The sequence below is a fragment of the Eupeodes corollae genome, chromosome 3, assembly GCF_945859685.1.
Source record: "Eupeodes corollae chromosome 3, idEupCoro1.1, whole genome shotgun sequence".
In the NCBI taxonomy this organism is placed as follows: domain Eukaryota; kingdom Metazoa; phylum Arthropoda; class Insecta; order Diptera; family Syrphidae; genus Eupeodes; species Eupeodes corollae.
The window spans coordinates 113,749,783-113,769,023 of NC_079149.1; the positions used below are offsets into that span (position 1 = coordinate 113,749,783).

At 33.1% G+C, this 19,241-nt stretch overlaps 1 protein-coding gene across 1 annotated transcript in view; it reads right to left on the minus strand.

The window, feature by feature from the left end:
• LOC129949633 (roundabout homolog 2) overlaps positions 1 to 19,241 on the minus strand; it is a 116,200-nt gene that overhangs the window by 16,502 nt on the left and 80,457 nt on the right. Inside the window, exons 3-10 of the mRNA XM_056061205.1 lie at positions 15,416 to 15,518; positions 6,659 to 6,943; positions 6,354 to 6,494; positions 6,116 to 6,247; positions 4,388 to 5,764; positions 799 to 894; positions 475 to 718; positions 216 to 376 (exon numbers count right to left, since the gene is read on the minus strand). Coding sequence (XP_055917180.1) covers positions 216 to 376; positions 475 to 718; positions 799 to 894; positions 4,388 to 5,764; positions 6,116 to 6,247; positions 6,354 to 6,494; positions 6,659 to 6,943; positions 15,416 to 15,518 — 2,539 coding nt within the window. The remainder of the gene's footprint in view (positions 1 to 215; positions 377 to 474; positions 719 to 798; positions 895 to 4,387; positions 5,765 to 6,115; positions 6,248 to 6,353; positions 6,495 to 6,658; positions 6,944 to 15,415; positions 15,519 to 19,241) is intronic.

Genomic DNA, 19,241 nt, shown 5'->3' on the forward strand with positions numbered 1-19,241 from the left:
ATTCAATTTTCTCAATGTTAAAAAATAAAAACAACAAAAAAGAAAACCATAATAAAAGGATAACAAACTACTATAAGCAATAAAATAAATGAGAAAGAGTTATGTACGATAGTATATAAAGGCTAAAACCTAAAAGTATACACATGCATATTCAAGGCATCATCAAAAGCAATATCTTATCAAGCTAACAAAATACACAACACATATAGACGCACCATGTAAACTACCCAAGGAAGTCTGCTTGATGTACTGATACCGTTTGAACAGAATCATGGCACCGAACAGGAACACAATAATGGCTATAATCGATCCAAGGAGCACGATGAACCACGTCTGGGTTAGGAAGTCGTCAGCAATATCTCTGTTGATAGGATACCTACGAGTATAGATACGAGTATAAGAGAAGATATAACAAACATCAGAGATATGTATAGGTATAGTGAATTTATGAAATCGCATTCAAAACTGTCTTACCTGGCGGTATATCCGGTGTCCAGAGACTGTGTCCTCGGATCCATACGCAGCACCGATGGCTGCGAGAAAGGGCCAACACCCATTTTGTTTGCTGCCGCCACACTAATGTAGTACGTAACACCAGATGTTAAATTGGCCAACAGCAGCGATGGGGTTGCGGCATCGATTGTCATATTCTTGAATATCCTTGTGGTGTTGTGCAAGTCCAGACCCTGAACGATGATATTGTAGGTGGTTAGGATTCCTACCAATGGAAGAACATATTTAGAAATGTGTCAATTAAAACAAAAAGAAAACAAGAGTTAGGTGCATTTGCTTACGCACCATTTGCTGTACGATTTGATGGTGGCTGCCATTTTAGGAACACCGAAGTCTTATTGAATGAGATTGCTTCCATATCCACGGGCGGTGATTCAGGAACTGGTGTTGTTTTTGTTGTTGGTGGGTATAGTTTGCGTTTGCGGAAAAGGGGGGAAATTCAATTTTGAGAATTATTCGATTGTGAAATACAATGCAGATGGGTTCGGTATTATAGTAGTAGTCCGGTTTTGAGCGTAACAAGATTTCCCGAAAAAGAGATATTACGGTTGGATATTCTGTGTTTGGGATTTAATTGGGTGCTGGATTGGAAAACATGTTACCTAGGTATACCTTTTTTGTTCGTGGGGGTTATGCTTGAATAGCCAGAGGTATAACTTTTCAACAAACGTATAAGGTATAGGTATGTGCTTTATCGTTGTAAAGGTTTTGAATTGAATTTAACACTTCTTAGGCCTTGTAGTAAACTGGACAGCTTGAGAGTCTTGTAATGATGGGGGATTATTTATGCAAAATGAAGAATTATTGACAGAAAATCAATCAAAGTTATTTGTCAAATTAGTAAAACAAAAAAGTGTACCTTGGGAAAACCTTTTTGTTTGGATGAATGTTTTTTGGAGGGAGACTTATAACACCTGATGGTGACAGGTGGTATATCAAATTGTTGGTAAATTGTGGATTTCCTTTCTTTTGTTGGTTTGTTACACAGGTTTGACAGTTAAAAATGAAACAAGTTGAAAAGGGATCGATTGTGAGTCATTCCAGTTCCAAGAGTCCTTCAAGGAGTTTAATGAAGTTTACAATTAATTTTAAATTTTTATTCTTCAATGAGAGAGGTCATTACAAGGTCAGCTCTTAATTTGATTTAACCTTGAAAACATGCTTTTGGTCATTTTTAAATATAGAATAAACTCACAGGTTCATCTATAAATTAAGATATAAAATTAAGAAAAATTTACTTTGTTGTATCACAAGTTCACAAGTATATAGCAATTACGATTCTAGTATATATGATAGAAGCTTCTTTTTGGCATTTTTTGGAAGGAAACTTTTGAAGTCGTATGAAATTTTTTTTATATTCAGTTTCTAGCCTCTTCCATTTTTCCTACTTGTGATTGCTTTTTAACTTTAATAAATTATAAATACAATATTTTACTATTGTTTTCTCTTTTAGAGCTAAGTTTAAGTTGGTTGGTACGTGGAGCAGATAAAATAAGAAAAAAAAGGTATGATTATAGAATCATTCGGACACGTACAGTGTGAGTCATCTTATAATTTTTCTTCTTTTGTGATTGCAGATGATCCCTCATTTACTGAAAATTAACTTCAACAATTATCTTAACACAATTTTTTTCTTCATTTTAAACTGACTTCAAAATTCCTTTAAAATTTGAACTCCGAGCATTAGACTCATTGAAATATAAACATTTTAATTTATCAATCAAAGTTTTAACTGATAACTGAATATTTTTATATTTTAATTCAATTTATTCCATTGATTTAAGTAATACAAATAAAATTTTAAATTACAAAACATTAATCTGATAAATAAAATTTAATGTTTATTGACTTGATTGTCGCACATCATGAAACAACCAAAAGTGCTTGCCCATAATAATCAAAAGATACCTATCTATTTTCTACGTCTATCATTAATTAAATCAACCAACCAGTAACTTATTTAAGCCTCTTGGACAGTATTCAAAAAAGAGCTTTTAAAATGATTGGTGACATAAACATCATCAACTCGTTTACATCACTCGAACATCGACGCAAGGTTTCTTGCCTCACCCTTTTTTACCGTTATTTTAACGGACTATGCTCTAGTGAAATAGCCAGTTGCATTCCTCCCCTTAAACAATTTAACCGTAATACCCGCGCTTCTAGGAATGCCCATCAGTTTACCCTTGAGCCCAACTTCGGACGTACTATGAAGTACAGAGATTCTTTTTTTAGCCGTACTACGCGAATGTGGAACGCCTTGCCACGCTCTATCTTTCCCTTTCATTGCAATGTTCAGAAATTTAAAACCAATGTACACCGACACCTCCTATCCAACCCTTCCCTCTTTTCCTAATGCTCACACTGTGTCTTTGGCATATTAAAGGTATAAAAAACCCTTTTAGTGTTTGCTAATTATAAAAAAAAAAAAAAAAAAAAAAACTGAATGGGGAGGGAGGGTGTATTACACATATGTATGTATATGTATATGCATTACATACCTTAGTTGCATATCAGTACATGCATTGAATATATAAATAGCAAAATGCAATTTCTCTTCATTATCTATGCAAAAGAACACCTATAAAACCTCTCATATTGACCTATCACATGCAATTGCTTTCTATCTTTGGTCTACATATTTTAACTGAGGTAAGAACATACACATGCATACCTTTGCCAAGGTTTCATGTTATGCAAGGAAAGTTATAGTTTTTAATTGATTTTAAGTGATTTAATAGAAACATTATTTAAAATTGATTGAGGAGGAAAAGAATTTTGCATATCTATAGCTTTGAATTATAGAAAAAAAGGGCTTTGCAGGAGGTTTATTTTTGAGTTAAAACTGCATTCACATAATGATTTTTCGAAGCTAATAGGGAAGTTAAACCCTCCGAAAACCATTACAAGTTTTATAACAGAACTATTAATCATTTAAAAATGTTGTATAAGAAAAAGAATACGTATACGCCTGAGTGTACTTTAATAATTTTAAAAGCCAGTTTTAATAGATCTTATTTTGATTTTCATCTTAAATGTTTTTTGAATAAAAGAAGCATAATTTGTATATGCAAACAAAATTAATTATACTTTTATTTATAAATAAAGGGTATGAAAGCCTTGCTGTGTCTTTTGAATTCCTTGTTACTTGAAAAAAAGGAAAACCACACAAAGGCAATTTTGATATTACGTTTAATTCTACTTTAAGTTCTTTTAAACGTGTTTTTACAGAAAAAAAAAAACTTTACAAATTTTCAATGCTAGTTGAATGTCGCCACGCGTCGGTCTTATTTTGTCGTAGTTTTTTGTTTTTTGACATAAGAAGAAAGAACGCATACGTTTTTCAATGCTATTTTAACGTCATAGTTCTATAAAGCTTTTGACATAAAACAATTTATAAAAATGTTTTAGGAAAAAAGAACGTATCAGTTTTAAACCGGTCTTGTTATGTTTTTAGACTTCGAAGTTTTTTTGACAGAATAGGAAATTATGAACACGACTACCTTAACTTTCTTAACTACTAAATATATATATTTAATTTTTGTCTTTCGACTTTTATACCCTAGTTAGTAAGGCATCGAAGTTAAAATTTCAAAACTGTTCACTGGTTTTCTTTCATAAGATAACCTTAGCTTTGAGTTTAAAGAAAAACACGAAATTAATTAAGTTTTTGAATCTACAACGCAGCCTATCTGATTTTTTCATAAAATCTCCTTCAAAATAGGAAGTATATACAGTAGATGTTGAAGGCTTTAAGATTAAGCCATCTGAAAGCACCCTTTTTTATTTTCAAGCTAAAATATCCAACCATTTCATCAATAAAACAAACAAAAAGAATTACAACAACAAAACAAAAAAAAACTTTTCCACTTACCGTCTTCCAGAGTGGTTGCATACTTTGCATTCGAGGGTCTGCCTTCGATCGACTTATAAAATGGAACAATGAAAAATTCATACCTTGTGGCCTTTTGAAGGCCACTAATGGTACACGCTGAAGCTCCACCACCATTCAACACGGTTAACATTTTATAACTTCCTCCACTAGAAGCACTCGTAGAAGTTGTGGTTGATGTTGCCTGCAGATGCCTACCCATTCCCATTCCCATACCCAATGCTACACCCGCCATCAATGTCGAAGAAGACACATCACGAGCATAAATGTAAAAACCCTCAATAAACTTTCCACTGTCGATGTCCCATACCAAACGTACACCAGTGGAATCAGTTGCATTTGCTTCTAGCAACTCGACAGCACTGTTTGCCGTCAAAAGTGCCTCAGCTTCGCTTAAAATTATATCCTTCTCTTCGCGCACCACTTGGCCAGCTGTAAAACTTTCCGAAATTGCACTCGGATGTGAGAAGCCTAACAAATTCTCTGCCCGCACTATGAACATGTAAACAGCACCCGCATCCAGACCAGTAGCCGTGTAAATAGTTTGCATCAATCTGTTGGCCAGAGGTATCCATGTTCGGCTCTTGTTTGTGGAAAACATTTCGACAGCATAGCCCAACAATGGGGAGGCACCAAACTTTTCACTTGGCATCCATGCCACTGTCACCGAATCGTTTGTTGAGCTTACAACTTTTGGCTTTCCGGGTGCACTGGGGCATTTTGATGGTTCCGGAGCACGAAAGAATTTTATATTGGGATTTGTGGGTAGTTCTATGCGTAAATAGCCGCTCCATGTTGATTTACCACTCTGACTGCTAACCACACAAGTGTACAGACCCTGATCCTCGTTACGGTCCAAGTCAGAGATAACCAGATCTCCCGACGCAGTGATGTTTATTTTATTCGAATTAATTACGGGTATACCGTCCCGGTACCAGGACACAGTCGGCTGGGGCTGTCCAATTGACTTGCAATTGAGCACAGCCAGGGATTTGACGGGCAGGGTTTGATTGACAGGGCCAGCAATGATGATGGGCGGTGGATGGTCGTCTTGGGAGTCGATGCTTAGTTGGGCTCTGGCACTTACCGCTCCGGCTTCGTTGATTGCATTGCATATCACAACAAGGCTGGCTTCGGTACGTTGCAATTTGCTCACTGTAAGAGTGGTGCGGCCATTGGCATCTATGGCTGAGGCTTCGAAACGATTAAACTTGTTGCCGGGGAATATAAGCGATTGGTTTCCTCGAATCGACCAGAAGATGGTGGGGGAGGGGCTGCCTGTGGCCTGACAGTCTATTGAAACATCAGAGTCGACATCAACTGACTTTGAAGACGGCCGAACGGCAAACTTTGGAGGAGCTTTTTGAGGAAGGAAGAGAAGAAAGGAATGCAAATTGGTTGAATAAAACATATGTTGGTTAGTTTGATTTATAAAAGTTGTTGAAAGTTTTTGTGAAGTTTTTAATGAACAAATTTTAACGAAAATATTTTGATTTAAGTTTCTGAGTTTCTGGTTTAAAAGTCATTTGGTCTTTAATTTGCATAAAATTAGAAGCCAAAAAGGCTTTTAAAAGACTGTGTTTTTTTGTTTAGAATTGAATCTCAAGTTATGAGGAAATAAAAGCTGTTAAATTTAATAAAAAGTTGTAAATAAAATTACTCAAATAAAAGAATTTAATTAAATTTTGTATTCGTTTTGTTTATACTTACAATGAACTGTCAAGGTGCCAACAGCTGAAATGGATCCCACTACATTGTCAGCCTCACAGCTATATTCACCTTCGTCCTCTAAAGTGACACGCTCCAAGCGTAGGGACCGGTCCTCCAAAACATGTACCCGATCTTAAATATTCCAAAAAGAACAAAAACTTTAATCATTTCCATTCCACCCCACACGCCACCATCCTCCCTAACAAAACTATAAGAATAACATTTAAATCGCACTTACCCAATGGCATATTCCCCCCTGAGGCTGTCCTCAACCAAAGGACATCTGGCATAGGGTCACCTCCTACGCGACAAGAAAATGTCACTGAAGAACCTTCCAACACAACTTGGTTATGTGGCCCACGGATAATAAATGGTTTTACTGATGTTATGTTTTGTTTGTTTTTGGACATGAAAAAAGATACAAAATATACGTTGTATTTTTTTTGTAGAACCTAACTCACTCTTTGGGATAGCCTTGCCTTGGCTGTCAAGGTTTCTCAGAAGAAAATAATATATCCAACAGAAAACAGAAAAAAAGCTTACCATGAACTTTTAGAATGGCAGCAACTGACTCTCGAACTCCAACTGGATTCTTAGCTACGCACTGGTATTGACCCTCGTCACTTTGACGGGCCTCTTGAATTGCCAAATTGCCACCATCAACAATGCGTATACGTTTGTTGCCATCTAAGTCAAGTTTTTGGCCACCTTTTTTCCAGGTAACAATAGGTTCGGGTATACCACGAGGTGCCGCACATTCCAGCAGAGCTGTTTCCCCTTGAGCGATTCGGGTATTTTGAGGTTCCAAACGAAATTCATCTCGAAGGACTAAAAAATAAACAAACAAAAAAGAATAAAAATGTTGACATGATTTATTTTTAGATATTTTAAAAAATAAAAAAAAAATTAAAGAAGGATAAAAGCTATAAAAATAGGGATTTAAAGAAACGAACTTTTGAGCAAGAAATATGGATCAGTGTTATATAAATTAAAGGTTTAGGTAGATACATACATTTTGTAATGATTATACCTAGATACTTTAAATTTTAAGGCCCTTAAGTCCATGGGTTAAATGAAGAAACCAATCAGGTTCAATTTAAAACTAGGCGTGAAATTCGCTTTGAATTGGTTCGTAAAAGAATGCAATCTTCGGTGAATGTGATCTTAAAGATTAATTTAATGAATTCAGTTTAATGAATGCATTTGAGATTTTCACTTAAATTCATAAAATTGTTTACATCTTTAGACCTTTCTCAATTATTTGTGTCAATTTCTCTCTTTGGCGAATGGAATCTTCAGAATTAATTCGTTCAAATCTAGTTAATGAACCCATTAATGACTTTTTTTTACTACTTTAACTTCAAATAATGTGAATGTAGTACGATGGATGGCCATGCCAGAGGTCTTGGGTTCGATCCTTGCCTATACCATCTAAAGTTTTTTCACGGTAACAACCTCTTACGAGAAATTGACAAATTCTCCAAGAGTAATTCTTGTCATGAAAAGTGCTTTCTCAAATTATCCGTTCGGATTCGGCTTAAAACTGTCACTTCCATCCCTGACGGACTGTTGCGCCACCCAATTTATTTTATTTAAGAGTAATTCGCTTAGAATTGATTTGTAAAAGAATGCAATCTTCGGTGAATGTGATCTTTAGAATTGATTAAATGAATGCAACTTACTGACTGCATTTGAGGTTTTCACTCAAATTTATAAAATATTATGGATATTTATGGATACAATTTTTACATCGTAAGACCTTTTTCAATTATTTGTGTCAATTTCTCTCAATTCACACAAAAAGGGTATTTTAACTGATGTATGCAGAAGAATATAATCTTTTTCATACCACTTTAACTTCAAATAATGCAAGTGTAGTAAGTTTTCCAGGATATTTGTAAATATTTAAATTTAATTTTAGGGTAAGAAAATAAATGCAATCTTCTGAGAGAAGTTTTCAGTTGAATTTTCGACGAATGCAGTATTTGTAAAAATTTGGCATGAGTTTTAAATGAATTTATTCAATTGATTGATAATCTAAAATGAATGCAATCTTATGAGAAGCTTTGAGCTGAATTTTTAACTTGCAAAGAGTTCGTAATGAAAGATTTTATTCGCTGAAAGATTCCATTCACAAAAGATTGCATTCGTTCGTATTTTATTTTTTTAAAAGCCTTATTTCTATAAATAACCATTCAAATCCGCTGAAAATTGACATTAATGGTCATGCTAATCTAGCTTCCGGTCAACCTTTTAGTTGCAAATAGTGCTGGGCAAACTTGCCCTAAGTCTTTTTTTCAAACGTTACTAAAATTTAAATATCCTTTATCATATTTTAACCACACAAATCGTTGCCGTAATTCACTTTTAATCCGCAGAAGTATTTGACCGAAAATAACAAAAAAAAGTGTATGCAAAAAATGCCCCTAAGTCAAGCCATCATAGAAGCTTAAGGCACGACACCTAGTAAGTGCATATTAGAAAAGTCAAAACTATATCTTCCCGTGTCAGACGATTTACTTTTTTTTGTTCTTTAAATTCAAGTTCCACAAAGCTAACCAACCTTTAAGGGGCCACCCGTCATGATTAAGGCTCCACACACCTTTCTTTCATTTAGGGACTTGATTTATATCTGTCTGTCAGAGATGGACGTTTGTGCAGTTTTTCTGTTTTTTATTTTTAACTTTTTCTTACAACTGGCTTGAGGCAAATTGTGGAATTTTCCGGAATTCGCATAGTTTTTGAAATTCCTATCCCACCAACTATGACTAACTTAACCAATGGAATGAATTCATAAATCATGGAGCATGGAGCATGGAACAAGGAACAAGGATCCGAAGCCAAAGCCGGTAAAAACCGACTTGAACACACACATAGAGTCGAAACCGCTTGTAACAAAAGAACAGGAAAATTAATAGTTTTCTTGTTTTTTTTATTTTTCTCATCGTCATCATCATCACACTTGCACATTCACGAAGTGGAACTACGTACATTTATACGAAGGACGACATTCTTGTATATAGAAGCGTTTGGGTAAAATTTGAAAAAGGACGATGACGAGGAAAACGATATGGACGGAGGACGACGACGAACGATGACGCTAAATAAAAAAAAACACAGGGATGGAAAGCTTGGTTGGTTGTTAAAACAAAAGCTTGTCGATGGAGTATAACTACGAATTACGGATGCGGAGGGAGAGTGTTGAAATGGAACAAGGACTTGAATTAAAAACGGATTTTGATTGGACTTTACTTGCTGCTCCTGGTGGTGCTATAAAAGCTGAACAACTGAATTCGGAAGGAGAGACGAGACTATGACTATCCGTCCCGTCGTCATCGTTGTCCGTTCTGTTATGAACGGTCTACAGTGAACAGAGCAGCAGCAGGAGGAGCAGCAGCAGTTCGCCTTCGTCCATTCATTGCATATTAGAATTGATTTTGCGTTTCTGCTTTTTTGTATGATTTTGTATGATATTTTCTTCTTCTTTTTTGAAAAATTTAATCAGTGGTTTACGCCTTAAGCTATGACAAGTCTGTAATTAATTAATGATTGAAGTTCAGTCATGCATTCAATTTTTGCTTCTCTATTTTCTGTCTTTCTATCTAAAGAAATGATTCACCTTACTCGTGGAAGTTGCTTCTTGTAAATTTTATTTCAATAGAAAATGATTTTTTATTTTCATTTCTTTGTGATTTTTACATCAAAAATGGTTTGTTAGTTTCGCTATTTTAATAAATTAATCGACTGAATATAAAAGAAGAGAAGTTTCATTATAATTACTCTTTGGCTAAAAATGTGTATTGTGTTAAAATAGTTCATATAGAAAGGAAGAAGAGTTGTATAGTTGAGATTAAAATTTGAACATTTAAAGAAGATGGAAGTGAATTTGAGAACAGTGTAAACTAATTAACGATTGTTTTGAATAGGTACCGGAAGAGTAATTAATGAATTCGGAATTGTTATTACTTTCTTTGGGCTTTTAAATCTTGAATGTTGAAATCACCTTTTCAATTCCTAGTTATTCTATAATAAAATAGATGGTTGCTTCCTTCAAAGAATTAAATAAAACAAGTAAGGAGCACAGTTTTTCAACACAACTTAAGTGTTTCATTGATGATGAAAAACAAAAACTAAATGTATTTTTATTATGATAAACATTTGTTGCTTGCATTAACCAATTCGATTCGTCTTCCTCGTAGTGTTAATTTGTTTCAAAAATAATTTAAATTAAGCATTAACTTAGGATTGTACAATTGCAATAATTTTTGACAAGCCACTCGAAGTCGAAAAGAATTATGGATGCCAAAATACATACGTGCAAGTATTGAGGCTGGAAACCTTGAATTTTTGAAATTGTTTCAACCTCAGAAGCATTAGTTAGGTCACTCAAGAGGTAAGTTGGATGAAATCCAATCAATTGTGTTTTTTTTATTTTCAACTAGAAATCAATTTAAATTCTTTAGGTCCGTATATATTTTGAAGGATCGTAGTTTTTAAAACGTTTGAGTCTCCAGTGAAGAAATACATATTGTGTCTTTAATTTCATTTGTTAATGTCTTTAATTAGGTATATATTACAATAAAATGTTAGTACAAAATAGGGGATGGATGGTTTGGCTTGAAAAACACTTCCAGATTTTTAAATTGCTGGAAAAAGACACCAACATAATTTTAACGAAATTGAAATACTTCGAAATATTTTTGGAAAGATTAACTATTTAAATTTTTTCGCAAATTAATTGTTCACCTTTTTCAAAATGTGATATTCCCAATATAAAAACGAGGATGGTATTTTTCCGAATATATGTACGTTTTTGTTTCAATTTTATCCATGTTTTTGAACTTTTGAACATAGATGTCCAAGAATTTGGAAAAAAATTTCTGAACAATCGTAATAACATCTAAAAATTTGAAACAAAAGAAAATGCACGACTGGGTCGCACGAACTTGCTATGGTATCCAAAAAGTCAGTTCAAAAACAATAACTAAAATTTAATTTTTAAAAATATACATACCACCAAAATAAGTTCGTATTTAAAAATTTAAAAGGACTTTCAATCATAAGAGTAAATTCAAATTTGATTAATTAAAATGAAGGTTACTGTGATTTCAAAAATAAATTTTTGATCTGATTAGTTGAACAGCTTTGTTTGAATATAATTGTTTCATATAAATATGAAGCTAAAGGTCAAGCATGGATCACCACAAGTTTGAGGAGGAAGGGATTTTTGAACCAAGTCGGGATTAGAGCACTTAATTAGCACAAAAAGAGCCCTAAATCACCCCATCAATAGAATTTCGAAATTCGATTATGTTGTTTCTAGCTTTACGGTCCTTGTAAAAACGCCTAACGCGAATATGCTTTAAACTTTAACGTCCAGGTTTAAATTCAATCTTAACAAAGGTTTGGGCTATAGGGCATACGACAGGCAGACGGACGAAATCTGGAGACCCACTGTTTTTTGACTTCAATACCATCGTAATTTACTTTTTGATTAAAATCTCAAGTTCAAAATTTGTTACAATTGCAAAACTTGGCATATAGTTTCTGTATGTCGCAAATTAAAACCTGGAATGATCTCTAACAAACCTTGAATAATTTTTAAATGTGGGAAACAACAAACAGTTATTCATTTCCACACTCTATAATTTAAGCATTTAGTCAAGGCTGTTACACACAAAACTCTACTTGAAAGAAGTTATCATATAGCTTGTACATTATGTACTAGTGTGTACATGTGACAAAGAGAATGACTTCGTTTATAAATCAAGAACGCCGGGGCCAAATTTTGATTTGATTGACTTCGCTTACAAATCAAGAACACCGGGACCGATTTTTATGATTTAAAAAATTTCAGATTGGTCTTCGGCCAGTTAAAAAAATACCGACTGTTTCGACACCCTATTTATTTGTTGAACAATTTTTTGATTACAATGTTATTCAAGTGTGCTATAAGGTGCCTTCAAATAACACAGCAGAAAACCGGTGAATTTTAAAATGTGTGTTGATTGTACTTTAGAAATGTTCAATAGGGATTCAAAAACCGTGTAGAATTTAATGCTTTAGGTTTGTACCCCTTCTGATCTGGCTATAATTTACAAAGCTTTTAATCGTCCTAAACTCAAGTATAACTCTCATATTCGGGCTAGAGCCCAAAAAAAGTACTTGGGTCTTCTGGATAGAATTAAAAAAAGAGTTCTAAAAATGATAGGAGATGGTTCTACCACCGAGACATTTGCTTCTCTTGAACACCGCCGCAAGGTCTCACGTCTATCATTGTTTTATTGTTATTTTTATAAACTATAGACAGTTGCAATCCTCCTCTTAAACAATTCAACCGTAATACCCGTATTGTTAGGAATGGCCATGAGTTTACCCATGAGCCCAATTTCAATCGTACTGTTAAGTACAGATAATCTTTCTTGAGCCGCACTACACGAATGTGGAATGCTTTACCACTGTCAATATTTACTACTCGCTACAATGTGCAGACATTCAAAACCAATGTGCATCGGTTTCTCTTCTCTAATCCTATCCTCCTTACCTAATTGCTCTCACTGTGTTTAATCATTATAAGGGTTTTCATAACCCCCCTAGTGCGCAAACAATATAAAAAACGCCGGTTTTCTTCATTCCGCCTTTTTGCATTTGGTTAAAGTTTTATAACGCAAAATCGAAATTATTTCTCGAAATAATCTGGTTTTATTTTACTTTGTTAAATGTACAGCATGATCAATTTTTGTTTAAGAACAATAAATCCAATTTTTAAAAGTTAGCGTTTATTCTCTTGATGATATTTCACAGCAGCTTTTCTTGATATAGCTGACTTTTGCAATGGCCGTTGTTTTTTTTATGTACTTTAATAAATTTGTTTGTTTAAAATTCTTTTAATGTAAATACCTTCCCATTTTTTGTTCATGTAAATAATGACCTGCAAAGCGGGAGGGTAACAGCTACTTTCGAAAATATCAGTCAAGGTCTGTATTAAAAAATGTATATTGATTTGACACCAATTTTAGATTTTAACTCCACGACAAAAAATGATCTCAAAAATGCTACAGAAATGACCAATCCGACCGAAATTGTAGCATTTACATGTTTTTTAAATAAACTTTAAGTTAGCTCGCATTTACAAAAAATGAAATTAAAACAAAAATATATCAACATTTAAGCATGGGTAAATTCTTTAGGTGGTCTGCCTTTATTCAAGTAGGGAAAAGTCAATTTTTGTGTTACTCTGTTTTAATTTAAAATTAACCTCATCAGCTATTAAGCTGATGATATAACCCATAACAGCCTCCGTAATTTAAATCTAATCTTTCATTGTTTGTTCGACTGATTACCAAATGATCTTCAAAAGTTAACAGAATTTTGTAATACTAACTAATTATTCTTGAACGTTAATAAATGTCAATTTTTGTCCCTTTGTTGCGATTTCTCGAAAATTAATTAAAATTTAATTACAAAATTAATAACTTTGTTCTTGATAGAGTTTTGGAAAAAAGGATCTTGGTGTATTGTTTGATTCCAAACTAGGTTTTATTAAACGTAAATTAAAAGACTTCAAGGACCTTTTTGCCCTTAAATCTTTATTTAACTCCTATGTTATATTAAACTTAGAATACTGTTGTGTGATTTGAAATCCTTCCTACAATATTTATTCAAATAGAATTGAAAATATCCCAAACAAAATTACAAGGTTTATAATTCAGACATAAGGTTGGAACATAGAAATCCCGTCGTACCCGACTAGATGTAAATTTCTTAGAAGTCAGTCGTTGATAGATTTGTATGTACCCTCGCGTCAAATAAGAGAACGATGCTTATTCTGAGAAAAGAAATATGGGGTACCCTATTCTCGTAATGAACCTTTAACTCGCTGTGTCAGAGAAACTAATCTCAATTCAAATCATATTGATTTTTATTTGTATTATAATCAGACACAATTAAAGAATAATATACTTTTTTCCTTTCAAATTAAATAATAATAATAATAATGTTTCATATAAAGACTGTGATGCAATTTTAAAATTCATAATTCTTACCAATATAATTATTCAAAATTTGATGGTCTTACACAAACTTTATCAAAGTAGGGCCGACAAAGAAAACATTTATTTCCATGTATTAAAGCTAGAAGGATAAATGCCGCGTTTTCGGAATTTTTGTCTTAAGAGGTAAAGTGGTAAAGTTGAAAATCTATAGTTACCTTATGGACTTACGACCGTAAGTCTAAAGTCTACGGTTATAAAACAAGCATACAAAAAAAGTTATATAAAATTTCGCTAAATAACCCTAAAGTTATTTTCAATAAAGGGTAATAAACAAGATACACATAAACCATTTTATAGTAAAAATTGAAAATGCTTAAACTCCTTTCGGGAAAAAATGGTCCTATAATGTTCTTAAAGTGCTAAAATTTAAATAACTTGATTTTTTTTTAAGTTTAACCTGAAGTCCCCTATCAGGGGAAAATAAAAACAAAAATAACAATCAACTCTTTTGTAATTTTTCAACCGAGTTTATTCAAGCGTTTAAAGGATAAATATACCTTAAAACAACAATAAATCCCAAAGTATCATCATATCGCCACCATTGCTACGGCCGCCGAAGCCGTCGCATTGACAGAGCTTATCACTTACAGTATATCTTTCTGCAAGCAATCAAGTCAACCGTCAATGAAAATCTTTATTACATAAAACACAAAAGTCATTGTTTTCCCATTTCCCAAAAAATACCCCCTAAAACCGCACCGCATCATTTTCAAACGCACATCACTGAACCGGTGCGGTGATGTGACGCGCTTCTTTTTTATTTTTTTCTTGTGTACTTTTTTTATGAATCTTGGTTTGTTCGCCGGAAATATCAAATCAATACACTTCAATTGGCTTCAATTCGATGGGTTTGCCTTTGGAGCAGGAACAAAACGCGAACAAGGAACAACCCAATACACGGAGCAAGAGGCCTTAATGCGGGAAAGTCGATTTCAATAAAGAAGAAATCAGGCAATTTCCTTATGAGAGGAGGAGGAAATAGTCCCTGCTGAACTTCTGCTGCTGTGTAGACATCTAGAAATTCAACTTCCTTGTCTCTCCTACCCCTGCCCCTGCCCATTTTCCTGCTGAACCACCAACAAAACCAAATGAAATAACAACTTCTGAGATATTTACCCTTAAAGGGGGTAAACGGAACGTTCACCAAAAGGGTTTTATTTTTATACACATTTCTTTTTTTTTGTATTTGGCTTTCCTCCCGCAATATGAATGAATAAATTTAATAGGAATTTATATTACAACTTACCGGCAACTTGTAATGTAGCATTCCTGCTCTGTGACACTCCAAGCTCGTTCTTAGCCTCGCACCAATATACCCCGGCATCACTTTCCCGACGTGAATTTACAACCTGAAATGAAAAAAATTGAAGAAGAAAAAAGAAATGAAAACATGGAAAAATTCAGAATTAAAATATATATATAGGGGTTGGGGGGTAGTTATAGGTATACAAATTCAAAAAGGGTTGGAGAAGGAAAAATTGAAGACGAAAAAAAGCCGTAGAAAAAGAGGAAAAAAAAACAACAAGGACACACTTCGATTTTTTGAGATTTTTCATTGAGAAAAAAATGGAGTATATGAAAAAATAAAACAACAAAAGTGGAACAGAAAAATGTTATGATGAAGGAGGTAGGTAGGTGAATACAGCAAAACAATATTATCCCTTTCAAAGGAATGAGTCCTTGACTCCAATTTTGTGTGTGCCTTATTTCGTTATCGATATAAAGGCGTCCTACTGTGAGAACAATCAAAAATACTTCAATTTCTTTTTTTTCTTTTTCTTGTTGTTGTATATTATTTTTGAATTGAAAATCATTTCAACTTGATATTGCTTAAGAAATTTAATTTTGTGAAAAGCCATTTTCACTTTGAACGAAAAATAAAAACTTAATCAATGAGATTATTATTAAAAAAGAAAAACAAAACAAAAAATATGCCGGTAACTTTTGTGGGTCGTAAAGAACGTTGGTAAGTTTAAAGCATTTAAACTTTACTTAAAATTTAAGTTTTTTCGTTTTTTGATAAATTCTGCCTCAACAATTAGGTCGTGTGAGTTCTGGGTATTCGCAATTGCTTCTCTTCATCAAAATGAACGATATCAGCAGAAATTGTAATAAAAGACTCTAATAATTTAAAAAGTGCAGGGTCACTAAGTCCAATCTTTTAATTTATATCTCCAATTCAAAATATCTTTAAAATATTATAAAATTTTTCAGTTGTGAGATATAAATTAAATATCAAATCTCTGAGCAAGCTGCGTATTATAAAAACAAAAACAATAATTTGTAAAAAGCATTTATCAATAAAAATAAAATATCTATCTATCTATCTATCTACTATTTTTTGTCCGAATTCGAGGCAACAAATATTATGTTTAAACTCTTGATGTATAAAAAAACAGTTAATTGATTTGTTAGTGGACTTAAAACGTCGAGAACTTTCAAAATGTTGTATTCAAAAAATGGGACCAATTACAATAACTCCCATAGGGAAGTTATAGAACAAAGTTATGTGTAAAATATCATCAATCTTTGTTTTGATTTGAAAGGCCTATAGATGCTCTTTCGTATGAGACAAGACATCGGTAAAAACCCCGTCGCGACTTCAATGGGTGACTACCATCCATCAAATTTTCCATGTTCCTGATCTATATATCACGCTGGCTTAATAGATGCCATGAATTATGTTGGCTCTGAAGGCTGTTGTATTTTATGAATTATTTGCATAGATATTTGACTCCCGAAAAATTTACAAGAAAGAGTCAAATCTATTTCGATAAAGAATTCACATCATTTAGACATTAAAACACCATTTCCATAATTTGTTCATTTTAAAATTAAAATTTAGCTTTGTTCGTGGTGCGTTTCGGTGTCCTGTTAGACGACATCTTGCTGGGCTATTTCAAGCTAAGAGATGTTGACAATCATCTATCCTTAGAGCTTATTGACAGTGGTATCCTAAAATTCACGCCAAGAAAATTCTTTTTTGAAAAGCTGTTAACACTCATGGATCTCTTGATGATTGATATTGTCTCAAGTTCAACAATTTTGTTTGTGGTTGTTCTTTAAGAAATGTGCCTTAATTCTCTTGTCTTTGCGTATGGTTGCTTTTGGGGCTAGTTAAATTTTGTATGGCAGAGTATGAGACATTTAAGTGACGAGTTCTTGTAATTGATGCAAATTCCAGTGCCTAGAATTTTCCTGCACAAAAGTGTACTTAAAACTTTGAAATGTACGAAGCACTCACAAAATTTCCTAAACAGATAGTCTTCTTAGCAAAAAAATGTTGACCTGTCTTTTAACAAATTATTCATTCATAGTGATTTAAAAAAAAATGTTTAATTTGAATAGATTACAAAATATTTAATAGCAGAAGCATATTTCACCAAATACTTTTCACTTTGCAAGAACCTAACATCCTGCAAAGTTTTAAAAAAAATTTGCTAAGTGAAAAGACTATTCTCTTTTAAATTTTTTGAAATGTGGCGTAAAGGAGATGTCGGTGGTTTTGAATTCCTGAGTACTGCATTGATTGGGCTAGACAGAGTGTGGTAAGGTATTTCACATTCGTGTATTATGGCTCAATCCGACTGAAATTGGGCTCGAATGTAAACTGATGAGCATTCGCAGAAGACCGATTATTAGGGATGAATTGTTTAAGGAGAGGAATGCAGCTGGCTATTTCTCTAGAGCATACATTTTTAAAATAACGGTAGAAAAAGGTTAGACAAGAAATCTTGTGACGATGTTCAAGCAAAGCAAATGAACGAATGATGCTATTATCACCAATCAAATAAATAAATAAATAAATGCTCTAAAAATGAGAAAGAGTGTTGGAGATAGAACAGGACCCAGGGGCACACCAGCATTTATTTTTTGGCTTTCAGGCTTAAACGATTCGAAAAGTAGTTAATAATCTAAGGAATAAGCTATTTAAGTTTTCAAAATATTCTTCAAAACAATTATTTTTGTATAAATTGTATTTCAACAGCTTTTCAAACATTTTTGCAACAAACTGAAAAAATTAAATTTGAGAACGGCTACGATGTCTATGTGTTAAAAATCTTTTACGAAATTAGACGTTTTCGATATAAATCAATGCGTTAGCCCTTAAATTCAAAATTTAAGTTCTTTCATTTTCCGTTGTCTTGTTAACTATTAGTTACTTCAACATTTTCAAAGCCGTTCATTTATTTTATATTGGTTTTTGACAACTTTTATTTACAAATGAAAATTTTTCCTTTTAACATTCTAAAAATAGTTTTCAAAGTTTACAAAAAGAACAAATACTTTGCAAAATAACAAAAATTTCCACTTTTCAACTTTATACTTTGGAAATTTGAGTTCAGTACAAAGATTAAAACTTTTGAATTCAATAATTTCATCTGTGCCAATTCGCAATTGGTGAAAAAGTGCAAAGTTGTAAAGTGAACAGTGTTTGAAGAAACGGATCCCAGAAATCTACTGAGAAAGACGTAATTTAAGTTTTTTTTATTTTTTGTTTGTTGTTTGCAATTTATTTATTCGCCTGTGAAAAACTGGCGGAAAGGTATCGAAATATGATAGTCACAGCGTAACTTGTTCTAACGTATTTAATGTACCTATGTAAATTAATTGATTGACTTTAAGTTGTTTTTTTTTTACTGATATACAAGTTTGAAACTTAAGTGTCATGTAAATGTAAATCAGCGTAAATGCTGCTTCCTCGGAAAGTTAAATTGATGACGTTAATGCATGTACGAACCCTTTGTTTCATTTAAATGAAAGGCATCAAAATTCTTTGTTTAGACTTATTTTTTTGACATATTGGATCATTTGCAAAAAGATGAGCTCTTTACTCACTTTTCTGAGAACTTTCTAAGAGTGGTATGCAACAAAAATACAGAGATCGGGATTGATCTCAAGCTGTGAGTTCGAACTCAAAGATGAGCAATCGCTCGATTGCATGAGATGGTCTCACAAATTGCTGAGGATGGGTTTTCTCTAACTTAGTTGATAAACAACTATCAAAATAAACGAGTTTCTGAATAATTTGTATACAAATCGTGTTTATGAAAATAGAAGATGCCCAATTG